Source organism: Ranitomeya imitator, chromosome 2, assembly GCF_032444005.1.
Source record: "Ranitomeya imitator isolate aRanImi1 chromosome 2, aRanImi1.pri, whole genome shotgun sequence".
Lineage (NCBI taxonomy): Eukaryota > Metazoa > Chordata > Amphibia > Anura > Dendrobatidae > Ranitomeya > Ranitomeya imitator.
The window spans coordinates 844,446,686-844,460,016 of record NC_091283.1 but is presented as its reverse complement, the minus strand read 5'-3'; the positions used below and the strand labels follow the sequence as shown (position 1 = coordinate 844,460,016).

General features: G+C 46.2%; 1 protein-coding gene across 1 annotated transcript in view; it reads left to right on the top strand.

Annotated features, from left to right (window-relative positions):
* GPAM (glycerol-3-phosphate acyltransferase, mitochondrial) overlaps positions 1-2,208 on the top strand; it is a 29,437-nt gene extending 27,229 nt beyond the window's left edge. Inside the window, exon 21 of the mRNA XM_069754287.1 lies at positions 1,729-2,208. Coding sequence (XP_069610388.1) covers positions 1,729-1,845 — 117 coding nt within the window. The 3' untranslated portion in view covers positions 1,846-2,208. The remainder of the gene's footprint in view (positions 1-1,728) is intronic.
* Positions 2,209-13,331: the final 11,123 nt, after the last annotated feature.

The following is a 13,331-nucleotide window of genomic DNA, read 5'->3' as shown; positions in this document are numbered from 1 at the left end:
CCCCGAGCTGAAAGGGAAATAATGTCGGGGAATTGCAATGTGCAAGAAATTTACAGGAAAAGCACTTTTTGTGTTTTATTTTTTATGCTTTGTTTTTTTTATTTTTGCTATTACTTGTTTCCTTTTTTCTGTTCTTTCTTTTTTCTCTTTGTCTCGTCTTATCCTCCCGTCGCTCTGCACTGAGGATCCTCCATCCGCCGCTCGGCCACAATTTTTTGCCGCCGCTGGACTGATCCCTTTGAATAGCGCGACCCAAGGATTGATGCACTCAGGATTTTTTTTTTTCCTCTTTGTTTTTATCTACTGGTAAAATGGAAAAAATCCACCTGTACTGTAAAACGTGCTGTGCTGATATGTGGGGGTCCGGGGGTCATCGGGAGCTGGAATAGACCACAACAGAAGGGCGACATATCCACGGCCCTCTGAGTAACTGCCGTCGTGGAGAGACTAAAGCCGCCGCCGGCCTCTTACCAGACCCCGCACCGGCACCCGCTATTCACCTGCCCATATCTCTGACCGCCTGGATTATACGGCTTTTACTTTCATCTGAGGTTTCTGATTCCTCGATGTTTTTACACTGAAGATTTCACTTTATGGCGGCCGTAGTGGATGTGAGCGCTCGCACGCAGCAGGGGGGGACTTCTGTCCTGAAGGCTCATGGGAATGCAGAGCGCCGCTGCAGAGGTGCATGATGGGAGGTTATAGGTCAGGGTCATGGCAAGGCGGCTGCACACCATGTTTTCGCTGTCGCTGCTTTGCTTTTCTTTTGCAGTATAAAGGAATTTTGTTTCCAAAAATATGTGTGTGTAAATTCCATACAGTGTGTAAATAATATATATAATACTGCTATACAGCGTGTAAATGATAAAAAATACTGCCCTACATTGTATAAATATATAACACTGCCATATAGTGCGTAAATGATAAAAAATACTACCTTACAGTGTGTAAATAGGATAAAAATACTGCCATACAGTGTGTCAATAATTACTGGCATACAGCGTGTAAATGATAAAAAAAAAAAAAAAAAATTACTACCATACTGATTATAAATAGGATAAACATACGGCCATACATTGTGTAAATAGGATAAAAAAAAATACTGTCATAGTGTGTTAATGCAATAAAGCTGCTGTTATACAGTGTAAATAGAACACCTACTGCCCTACAGTGTAAATGCCATACAGTGTGTAAATATATATTATACTGCCATATAGCATGTAAATGATAAAAAAAAATACTGCCTTAGTGTTTAAATATGTAATACTGCCATGCAGTGTTAAGGTAAAACTACTGCCATATACGTAGTGTCTAAATAATATCAACACTACTGCCATAGTGTGTAAATAGGATAAAAATTACTGCCCTGCAGTATGTAAATAGGATAAAAAAATATTGCGATACAGTGTGTAAATAATATATATATATTACCGGCATACAGTGTGTAAATAGGATGAAAAATACGGTCAGTGTGTTTATACGATAAACCTACCGCCATACAGTGTCTAAATGGAATAAAGGATACCTTCTCACAGTGTGTAAATAAACATTCCGTAAAGTATTCATAAAACGTTGCCAAAATTAAGCTGCCCTTTAGTGTCCCATTAATACCGCCGTGCGGTGCCAACATTGTACTGCACATAGTCCTTAAGACCCGCCCTGGTGGTCCGCGCCCCCCACACCTCCGACCGCTCGGCTTATTTTGCGTTTCTGTTCTTTCTTTTTCAGGTTTTCCAAGTTCACAAAGGGAATCGTCATAACGTCTTGGACTTGAGCAGCACGTTCTTACCTCCGAGCGCCCGCCACAAACTGCTGGACTTTATTGTTGCTTTTATGGTGTTGTAGACGACATATGGCGGTACGTCTCGCTCCGGTTACATTACACAGACAAGTGCCTGCACCATGGAATCCCGGATCTTCCAGCCCCATAAAGCTGTGACCGCTCGCGCCCATTTTATAATTGCCGATATTCCGACTAGTAATGTAAATAGTGACTGTTTTGTGGGCCGGCGCCCCCCGCGGGGGTCTTCCACGGTCAGGATTATGTCCTCTCTAGTTTTACCACTACGTATTTCTGCACTATAGTGCACATGATGCACACCGACCGCCCTTTAGGGCTGCAGAGCTGTTTGGTTTGTTTTTTTGGGGGAGGGAGGAATTTTTTTTTTTTTAATTTCACAATTAATTTGAATTAAATTTTTCTCTTTATTTAGGCATTAATAGAAATTGCATGCAAAAACAATGTAAATCCAAGTCTGCAAAAATATCTGTTACCTATTTCTTGGGTAAATCCTGGAAAAAAGAAAAAGTTGAATGTGAAACGTCCGGAGGTTCTGGCCTCGCGGCTTTTCAGGTTTCCGTTTTGCCTTTTATCTGTCTGATAGCGATCTGCATTTGTCGTCGGCGTTTGTTACATAGTTTCTCCGCTCCTGACACACACAGCTGAGTGACGCTGTGCGTGTGTGACGCTGTACGAGGCCGTTGTGTGCGGCGAGCGTCGCTCTCCGGCCGCGGACTTGTTTGTAGTTGATTCGGTTTTTCATGGCGTCTGTGGAGCGTTTCACATCACTCTTAAAGCACAAATGACTGTAGGAAGGCGCGTCCTTCCAGTGTGAGCCGCGGATGTACAGGGTCTAGCGCCATATCCTTAACCAATCGTTCTGCTTGTTCTTAGTTTTGACATGCTGCACGTGAGTCCTACTTGTATTTGGCTATGAATAGATTGTTATGGATAGGCATAAATTGCAGAGGCATACAGGGTCCTCGGGCAAATAAAGGGTCACAGACTTCTCACTAAAGTTAAAGGTATAAATCTGCATGCACTGTGATCTCCATAGTAGTAAATATATAAATTTGTATGCAGTGAGCTCCCCCTAGTGGTGACTGTATAAATCTATATGCAGTGAGCTCCCCCTATTGGTGGCTGTATAAATCTATATGCAGTGAGCTCCCCCTAGTGGTGGCTGTATAAATCTATATGCGGTGCACTCCCCCTAGTGGTGACTGTATAAATCTGTATGTAGTGAGCTCCCCCTAGTGGTGACTGTATATATCTGTATGTAGTGAGCTCCCCCTAGTGGTGACTGTATAATTCTGTATGCAGTGAGCTCCCCCTAGTGGTGGCTGTATATATCTGTATGTAGTGAGCTCCCCCTAGTGGTGACTGTATATATCTGTATGTAGTGAGCTCCCCCTAGTGGTGACTGTATAATTCTGTATGTAGTGAGCTCCCCCTAGTGGTGACTGTATAAATCTGTATGCAGTGAGCTCCCCCTATTGGTGGCTGTATAAATCTATATGCAGTGAGCTCCCCCTAGTGGTGGCTGTATAAATCTGTATGCGGTGCACTCCCCCTAGTGGTGACTGTATAAATCTGTATGTAGTGAGCTCCCTCTAGTGGTGACTGTATAAATCTATATACGGTGAGCTCCCTCTAGTGGTGGCTGTATAAATCTGTATGCGGTGCACTCCCCCTAGTGGTGACTGTATAAATCTGTATGTAGTGAGCTCCCTCTAGTGGTGACTGTATAAATCTGTATGCGGTGCACTCCCCCTAGTGGTGACTGTATAAATCTGTATGTAGTGAGCTCCCCCTAGTGGTGACTGTATAAATCTGTATGTAGTGAGCTCCCCCTATTGGTGGCTGTATAAATCTATATGCAGTGAGCTCCCCCTAGTGGTGACTGTATAAATCTGTATGCGGTGCACTCCCCCTAGTGGTGACTGTATAAATCTGTATGTAGTGAGCTCCCCCTAGTGGTGACTGTATAAATCTGTATGCGGTGCACTCCCCCTAGTGGTGACTGTATAAATCTGTATGTAGTGAGCTCCCTCTAGTGGTGGCTGTATAAATCTGTATGTAGTGAGCTCCCCCTAGTGGTGACTGTATAAATCTATATGCAGTGAGCTCCCCCTAGTGGTGGCTGTATAAATCTGTATGCAGTGAATTTTCCCTAGTGGTGGCTGTATAACTATGTATGTAGTCAGCTCCACCTAGTGCTGGCAGTAAGTCTGTATGCAGAGAGCTACCCAAGTGGTAACTGTATAAATATGCATGTGTTGAGCTCTGTCTAGTGGTGGATGTATAAATCTGTATGTAGTGAACTCCCTCTAGTGGTGGCTGTATAAATATGCATGTGTTGAGCTCCCCCTTGTGGTGACTGTGTATATCTGTATGTATAGAGCTCTACCTAGTGGTGGCTGTATAAATATGCATGTGTTGAGCTCTGTCTAGTGGTGGATGTATAAATCTGTATGTATAGAGCTCTACCTAGTGGTGACTGTATAAATATGCATGTGTTGAGCTCCCCCTTGTGGTGACTATATATCTGTATGTAGAGAGCTCCTCCTAGTGGTGGCTGTGTAAATCTGTATGTAGTGAGCTCCCTCTAGTGGTGGCTGTATAAATCTGTATGTAGTGAGCTCCCTCTAGTGGTGGCTGTATAAATCTGTATGTAGTGAGCTCCCTCTAGTGGTGGCTGTATAAATCTGTATGTAGTGAGCTCCTCCTAGTGGTGACTGTATAAATATGCATGTGTTGAGCTCCCCCTTGTGGTGACTGTATATCTGTATGTAGAGAGCTCATCCTAGTGGTGGCTGTATAAATATGCATGTGGTGAGCTTCCCCTTGTGGTGACTGTGTATATCTGTATGCAGTGAGCTCCCTCTAGTGGTGGCTGTATAAATATGCATGTGGTGAGCTCCCTCTAGTGGTAACTGTGTATATCTGTATGTAGAGAGCTCCCCCTAGTGGTGGCTGTATAAATCTGCATGTGTTGAGCTCCCCCTTGTGGTGACTGTGTATATCTGTATGTAGAGAGCTCCTCCTAGTGGTGGCTGTATAAATATGCATGTAGTGAGCTCCCCCTTGTGGTGACTGTGTATATCTGTATGTAGAGAGCTCCTCCTAGTGGTGGCTGTATAAATATGCATGTGTTGAGCTCCCCCTTGTGGTGACTGTGTATATCTGTATGTAGAGAGCTCCTCCTAGTGGTGGCTGTATAAATATGCATGTGTTGAGCTCCCCCTTGTGGTGACTGTGTATATCTGTATGTAGAGAGCTCCTCCTAGTGGTGGCTGTATAAATCTGCATGTGTTGAGCTCCCCCTTGTGGTGACTGTGCATATCTGTATGTAGAGAGCTCACATCCTAGTGGTGGCTGTATAAATCTGCATGTGGTGAGCTCCCCCTTGTGGTGACTGTGTATATCTGTATGTAGTGAGCTCCCTCTAGTGGTGGCTGTATAAATATGCATGTGTTGAGCTCCCCCTTGTGGTGACTGTATATCTGTATGTAGAGAGCTCCTCCTAGTGGTGGCTGTATAAATATGCATGTGTTGAGCTCCCCCTTGTGGTGACTGTGTATATCTGTATGTAGAGAGCTCCCCCTAGTGGTGGCTGTATAAATATGCATGTGTTGAGCTCCCCCTTGTGGTGACTGTGTATATCTGTATGTAGAGAGCTCCTCCTAGTGGTGGCTGTATAAATATGCATGTGTTGAGCTCCCCCTTGTGGTGACTGTATATCTGTATGTAGAGAGCTCCCCCTAGTGGTGGCTGTATAAATCTGCATGTGTTGAGCTCCCCCTTGTGGTGACTGTGTATATCTGTATGTAGAGAGCTCATCCTAGTGGTGGCTGTATAAATATGCATGTGTTGAGCTCCCCCTTGTGGTGACTGTGCATATCTGTATGTAGAGAGCTCACATCCTAGTGGTGGCTGTATAAATCTGCATGTGGTGAGCTCCCTCTAGTGGTGACTGTGTATATCTGTATGTAGAGAGCTCCTCCTAGTGGTGGCTGTATAAATATGCATGTAGTGAGCTCCCCCTTGTGGTGACTGTGTATATCTGTATGTAGAGAGCTCCTCCTAGTGGTGGCTGTATAAATATGCATGTGTTGAGCTCCCCCTTGTGGTGACTGTGTATATCTGTATGTAGAGAGCTCCTCCTAGTGGTGGCTGTATAAATATGCATGTAGTGAGCTCCCCCTTGTGGTGACTGTGTATATCTGTATGTAGAGAGCTCCTCCTAGTGGTGGCTGTATAAATATGCATGTGTTGAGCTCCCCCTTGTGGTGACTGTGTATATCTGTATGTAGAGAGCTCCTCCTAGTGGTGGCTGTATAAATATGCATGTGTTGAGCTCCCCCTTGTGGTGACTGTGTATATCTGTATGTAGAGAGCTCCTCCTAGTGGTGGCTGTATAAATCTGCATGTGTTGAGCTCCCCCTTGTGGTGACTGTGCATATCTGTATGTAGAGAGCTCACATCCTAGTGGTGGCTGTATAAATCTGCATGTGGTGAGCTCCCCCTTGTGGTGACTGTGTATATCTGTATGTAGTGAGCTCCCTCTAGTGGTGGCTGTATAAATATGCATGTGTTGAGCTCCCCCTTGTGGTGACTGTATATCTGTATGTAGAGAGCTCCTCCTAGTGGTGGCTGTATAAATATGCATGTGTTGAGCTCCCCCTTGTGGTGACTGTGTATATCTGTATGTAGAGAGCTCCCCCTAGTGGTGGCTGTATAAATATGCATGTGTTGAGCTCCCCCTTGTGGTGACTGTGTATATCTGTATGTAGAGAGCTCCTCCTAGTGGTGGCTGTATAAATATGCATGTGTTGAGCTCCCCCTTGTGGTGACTGTATATCTGTATGTAGAGAGCTCCCCCTAGTGGTGGCTGTATAAATCTGCATGTGTTGAGCTCCCCCTTGTGGTGACTGTGTATATCTGTATGTAGAGAGCTCATCCTAGTGGTGGCTGTATAAATATGCATGTGTTGAGCTCCCCCTTGTGGTGACTGTGCATATCTGTATGTAGAGAGCTCACATCCTAGTGGTGGCTGTATAAATCTGCATGTGTTGAGCTCCCCCTTGTGGTGACTGTGTATATCTGTATGTAGAGAGCTCCTCCTAGTGGTGGCTGTATAATTCTGTATGTAGTGAGCTCCCCCTTGTGGTGACTGTGTATATCTGTATATAGTGAGCTCCCCCTAGTGGTGGCTGTATAAATCTGCATGTGTTGAGCTCCCCCTTGTGGTGACTGTGTATATCTGTATATAGTGAGCTCCCCCTAGTGGTGGCTGTATAAATCTGCATGTGTTGAGCTCCCCCTTGTGGTGACTGTGTATATCTGTATGTAGAGAGCTCCTCCTAGTGGTGGCTGTATAAATCTGCATGTGTTGAGCTCCCCCTTGTGGTGACTGTGCATATCTGTATGTAGAGAGCTCACATCCTAGTGGTGGCTGTATAAATCTGCATGTGGTGAGCTCCCTCTAGTGGTGACTAAAAGCATTGGGGAATTATAAGCAATAATGCAGTTTCTATAAAGAGGGCCGAGATCCCCCCTAATGCTCATGGTATTCAGACTGTACTCGATTGCCAAAATAGTGAAATCTGCCCCTGCTGTACAGTATGTGAAGCAGCAATGATGACGGTAGTGTTTGTATAAAGAGGGGGGGGGGTTTAGACATCTCATTAATTTACGTAGGTTCTGCTGGTATTGACTACTGTCTTATGTAGGGGACATGTGAGGGCCGCGCAGGAGAATGTCCGTGGTCCTCGCACCACTGCAGGATTTTATTTTTGTCATTTTAGGTTTTATCCTTTGCGTTGTCATTAGAATAAATGACAGAAATTCTACCATAGTTATTGCAAGAGCGGGATCCCTAGGATGACGCAGACACCAGGATCCCTGACGTAGACTGATACCCAGGCTCGGACTGGCCCACAGGGTAACAGGGCAATCCCCCGGTGGGCCCCCAACCCCACTATATGGCCATTATTTGGCATCATTCAATTGATTCACTCTGTACCTAAAACAGCAGCATCTCATTCATTAACCAAACTACCCAGTTTATTATACAGAATATAGGTAAATTTGTGAACAAGGGTAGAGTAATATTTGTATGCAGGTGAAAGTGGCCCCCCACAGTCAATGTTACTGGGGGGCCCTTAGCACCCCAGTCCGACACTGTTTATACCTCCTGAAAATTAAATGCCCCTCCTTGGAAAAAGCTAGTAAAGCACAAAAACATTCCAGAAGTGAAGATTTTGGGGTGTAATTGCCTAATCCACACCTTTTATTAAGGTTTATTTCAATGGGAATTGTAAAAAATGCAAACTGGAGACTTGGGAAACTCTGGTCTGCCTCGGTAGTGCCCCCGTGCCGTGTGGCCAGTTGGGGTACTGCAGTGTATGGACCAGGCACCCGATCAGTATTTGCACCTACCTGACATTGCAGAAGGATTCATAGACGACCTTTGGTTTCCTCAGACCATGACCCGAATCTCCTGCTCAAGACTCTGATTAACACTCCGTTGACTCTTCATTGATACATTTGTATGTTGCTATGGAAACCTGGAGACCACGGTGATAACCGATCTCTCAGGCTGTAGATGCCAAATGCTGAGAATCTGTCACAATGTATCTGCAGAGCGTTCACCCTGGAACCCCTAGAGCTGACATTTATCCCAAGATCCATTATGTCTTATAATGTCTCTAATCACAACCAAAGCTGCATTCAAATGTTGTACCCTGTAGCATTGCATTATGGAAGATGCATTTGCCCCACAGATTTCATCTCTCGCGATGGTCGGTGGCCCAACATGTTCTGTACTGACGCTGCTGCAGCAGGGAGCACCAAGAACGAGGTCACTGGCCGAATGGGGATTGCAGCTCTGGATGTGACTGGAGCAAAAGGCATAATGGATTACAAGGAAGCAGGCGCTTCAGTGGCAGGATCACAGATACACGAGGGTCGCCATGGTGCCTGCTGATAGATGTGGTGCGGTGGGCCAATAATGTGGGGTCCGTGTCAGTGCCGTAACCCCCCTCTATCCTGGATAATCCCGATCCTCCATCTGCTCTGTAATGTGTTTCCTCTGACTGCGGACCCCTGCTTCTCTTGTTGCCCCCATGGGTTTTTTAATTGTTTTTTAAACCTTTTTCCTAAGAAGATAATCTACATAAAATGTCTTCCCTGTTTGATCTATGCTCTATAGTTCTCCACTCCCAGCTAAAGCTGCGTTCTGTGAGCCGTGTGCGCTGCTCTGCAATCCTCGGCTGCGCGCTAAGGTTTTGTGCACATGGAGGGTTTCTGTAGGTTTTTGTGTCTGCTGAAGAAAAAATGAAAAAAAAAAAAAACCAGACCTTTTTTTATGAAAAGTTTTTTCTTATTTAACCCTTTCCTGGTCAAAATCCCGACGCTTCTTCTCCTTCAGCTTTTGAAAAATGTCTGATGGGGAAAAAAAAAAAAGTGCCGTCACTGCGAGGAAGCGGCCAATCCAAAGGCTGCAGAAAAAACTTCAGGAAAACTCCGCACGGACGGAACGTTTGCTGAATCTGTTCCCACTCGGAAACTTCTCATTGTTGACCCTGTGTGCACACAGCCTTACCGTGCCCCAGCAAGATACAGTAAGTGTAAGTGCAGCTTTGGATGTGACTGGAGTATAAAGCATGATGTTAATCAAAAAGCAGAAGAAGGGACTGAAAGCAAAGTACATTGTTGTCTTGTCTGCAGACCCCGATATCAGTCGTTTGTGTTAGGACCCCGTTGTTTCTACATGATTGTGTATTAACCAGTTAATTGCTGTGCACAATGTAATCAATGCTGCTAATTACCTTCAGGTAACTCTAAGGTGCTTGTGAGTCAGGAGCGGCCGACCCAGCAATACCAAAACCCTACTAACCTCATCAGTCGGCTTCTAGTAGAGACCCCAAGAAGCCTGCGGGGGGCACTGCAAGGTCTGTGGGGTAACAATCAGTGGTGGCACTGAGATCTGATACCCCAGTAATGAATATAGACCGGGTCCTGGCACTGTATGTGCAGAGCCCTCCAGGGGGGAGTGTGACAAGTATGGGGGTGGGCTCCACCTGAGCGAGGGTCTCTGGACCACCGCATGGAAGAACAGAACTGTGCAAGCCTGCTGTAATATTACTAATACCCTGCGCACCCCCTAATCATACTTCTGCCATAATGTGACAGGGATGCAAGAAATGAATTTAAGGGGGTCTCCAGGCTCTGGTGCAACGTAGCGACAGTTGTATTGTTTCTCTGTATCCTGCGCTGATTATGCACAGGAAGGGCGATATCTGAGTCCAGTGGCCTTCAGCACAGGACTATTCTGTAAAAAGACCTTAGAGAGGTGCTGTCAGTCATTCTGCAGCCCCTCCCACATAGAGGGAAACTGTCAGTCATTCTGCAGCCCCTCCCACATAAAGGCAAAAAAATCAAAAAGAGACGTGGCAACACTCACCAATTCTGTGAAGCGGACTTTTCCTTTTATTCAAGCAATGGTAAGACCGTCTTCACGGCACGGGGAAGACATAAACCAAGGGAGGTGAGCGGGGAAAGGACAACAGCCGTTTCACGCCAACACCGGCGCTTCTTCTTGACCCGTAGAAGCGCCGGTGTTGGCGTGAAACGGCTGTTGTCCTCTCCCCGCTCACCTCCCTTGGTTTATGTCTTCCCCGTGCCGTGAAGACGGTCTTACCATTGCTTGAATAAAAGGAAAAGTCCGCTTCACAGAATTGGTGAGTGTTGCCACGTCTCTTTTTGATTTTTTTGTCTACATGTCTGTTGCACTTTAGACGTGAGCACCTCACTGAAGACGCTGAGTTCGGTGGTTCCATTTGTGACTCCACGTGTGACCTCGTTATCGGGCTGTGCTGCTTTCTACTCTTTTTGTATATTGGACCTCCTACATAAAGGGTTGCTGTCAGTCATCCTGCAGCCCCTCCCACATAGAGGGGAGCTGTCAGTCATTCTGCAGCTCCTCCCACATCGAGGGGAGCTGTCAGTCATTCTGCAGCCCCTCCTACATAAAGGGTTGCTGTCAGTCATCCTGCAGCCCCTCCCACATAGAGGGGGGCTGTCAGTCATTCTGCAGCCCCTCCTACATAAAGGGTTGCTGTCAGTCATCCTGCAGCCCCTCCCTCATAGAGAGCAGCTGTCAGTCATCCTGCAGCCCCTCCCACATAGAGGGGGGCTGTCAGTCATTCTGCAGCCCCTCCCACATAGAGGGTTGCTGTCAGTCATTCTGCAGCCCCTCCCACATAGAGGGTTGCTGTCAGTCATTCTGCAGCCCTTCCCACATCGTGGGGAGCTGTCAGTCATCCTTGACTTTGACCATAGCTGGTGGTTACAGTAACTGATGACATGTTAATAATGGTATTAACCCTTCACTGTTGGGCTTCTAGCGATACTTGAATTTCCGAGCACCTTATTCTAAGATATGCAACCCCCGTCCTGATATGTGTCCGGCCCCGTATCGGCCTCTGGTTGACGTCTACATTCATTGTTAACAGTAAAAAATGTCAGATCCTGTGTATAAAAGTTTTTAGAATAAATCTGAGCAGAATGTGGTTATTTCTCTTGTGTCGGGGGATAAAAAGTTCTTAATGTTCCACTGTAACAATCCACATCTGCATGGAGAGCGATGATTGCAGCTCTGGAGAGTGAATGCAGTCACACGGTGAAAGGTTTCCTAACCTTGAAGCCTCTAATAGCGCGGATGTGGAAGTAGCCGGCCAGATTCAATTATATGGAGGGGCTGTCGATAAAGCTTTTAATCTTCCAGAGCCGCAGTAATGGATTCACATCGGTCTGAATTTACATAGAAACCAGGAGTTGCTGCAAAACAAGTTTTTATTTGGTCACTTTACCTATTATTAAAACTTTTCTTTCTCTTCTACTTTTATAGCGCTCACTACATATAGTGTGTATCTAATGCCTGTATTGGGGTGCGCCCCGGAGATGATGCATCCCCCGCAGCCGAGTGCCGCTTGCATCCCCCGCAGCTGAGCGCATCCCCGCAGCTGAGCGCATCCCCCACAGCCGAGCGCCGCGTGCATCCCCCATAGCCAAGCGCCGCGTGCATCCTCCACAGTGGAGCGCCGCGTGCATCCTCCACAACCGAGCGCATCCCCCGCAGCTGAGCGCCGCGTGCATCCCCCACAGCCGAGCGCATCCTCCACAGCCGAGTGCTGCGTGCATCCCCCTCAGCTGAGCGCATCACACTGCGTGTATCGGACAAGATTCGACAATGCAAGTCAATGGGTGCGAGTAAAAAATTGCAGGGGACTCTGTTGTGAATTCTGTTGGCAAGCTCCCTCCTGTGGTCATGAATGGTACTTCGGCTGGTTCTGTCGATGGGCTTCCTCTGGTGGTTGTGAGTGGAGCTGCGGCTTCTGAGTTTCCTTCCACAGGTGATGAGGTTAATTCATTAGCTGGCTGCTCTATTTAACTCCACTTAGATCATTGCTCCATGCCACCTGTCAATGTTCCAGTATTGGTCTAGTTCTCTCCTGGATCGTTCTTGTGACCTGTCTTCCCAGCAGAAGCTAAGTTCCTGCTTGTTTTTCTCTGGTTTGCTATTTTTCTGTCCAGCTTGCTATTTTGATTTTTTTTTGTCTTGCTTGCTGGAAGCTCTGGGACGCAGAGGGAGCGCCCTCTGCGTGGTCTTTTTGTAGTTTTTTGTGCTGACCGCAAAGTTACCTTTCCTATCCTCTGTCTGTTCAGTAAGTCGGGCCTCACTTTGCTAAATCTATTTCATCTCTGTATTTGTAATTTTCATCTTTACTCACAGTCATTATATGTGGGGGCTGCCTTTTCCTTTGGGGAATTTCTCTGAGGCAAGGTAGGCTTTATTTTTCTATCTCTAGGGCTAGCTAGTTTCTTAGGCTGTGTCGAGTTGCATAGGGAGCGTTAGGAGCAATCCACGGCTATTTCTAGTGTGTGTGTGATAGGATTAGGGATTGCGGTCAGCAGAGTTCCCACGTCTCAGAGCTCGTCCTATATTATTAGTAACTATCAGGTCATTCCGTGTGCTCTTAACCACCAGGTCATAACAGGACTCTGACCATGAGTGTGGCGTCCGATTTTTATGCACCTGACATTTCATCAGCCGAGTACAGTAAATTCATTGTGTGACCCGTCAGAATAGAATGGAGATTTTATATAGGGAGAAGGACAGGGGAGAAGGACTTGGGGATCCTAGTTAATGATAAACTTACCTGGAGCAGCCAGTGCCAGGCAGCAGCTGCCAAGGCAAACAGGATCATGGGGTGCATTAAAAGAGGTCTGGATACACATGATGAGAGCATTATACTGCCTCTGTACAAATCCCTAGTTAGACCGCACATGGAGTACTGTGTCCAGTTTTGGGCACCGGTGCTCAGGAAGGATATAATGGAACTAGAGAGAGTACAAAGGAGGGCAACAAAATTAATAAAGGGGATGGGAGAACTACAATACCTAGATAGATTAGCGAAATTAGGATTATTTAGTCTAGAAAAAAGACGACTGAGGGGCGATCTAATAACCATGTATAAGTATA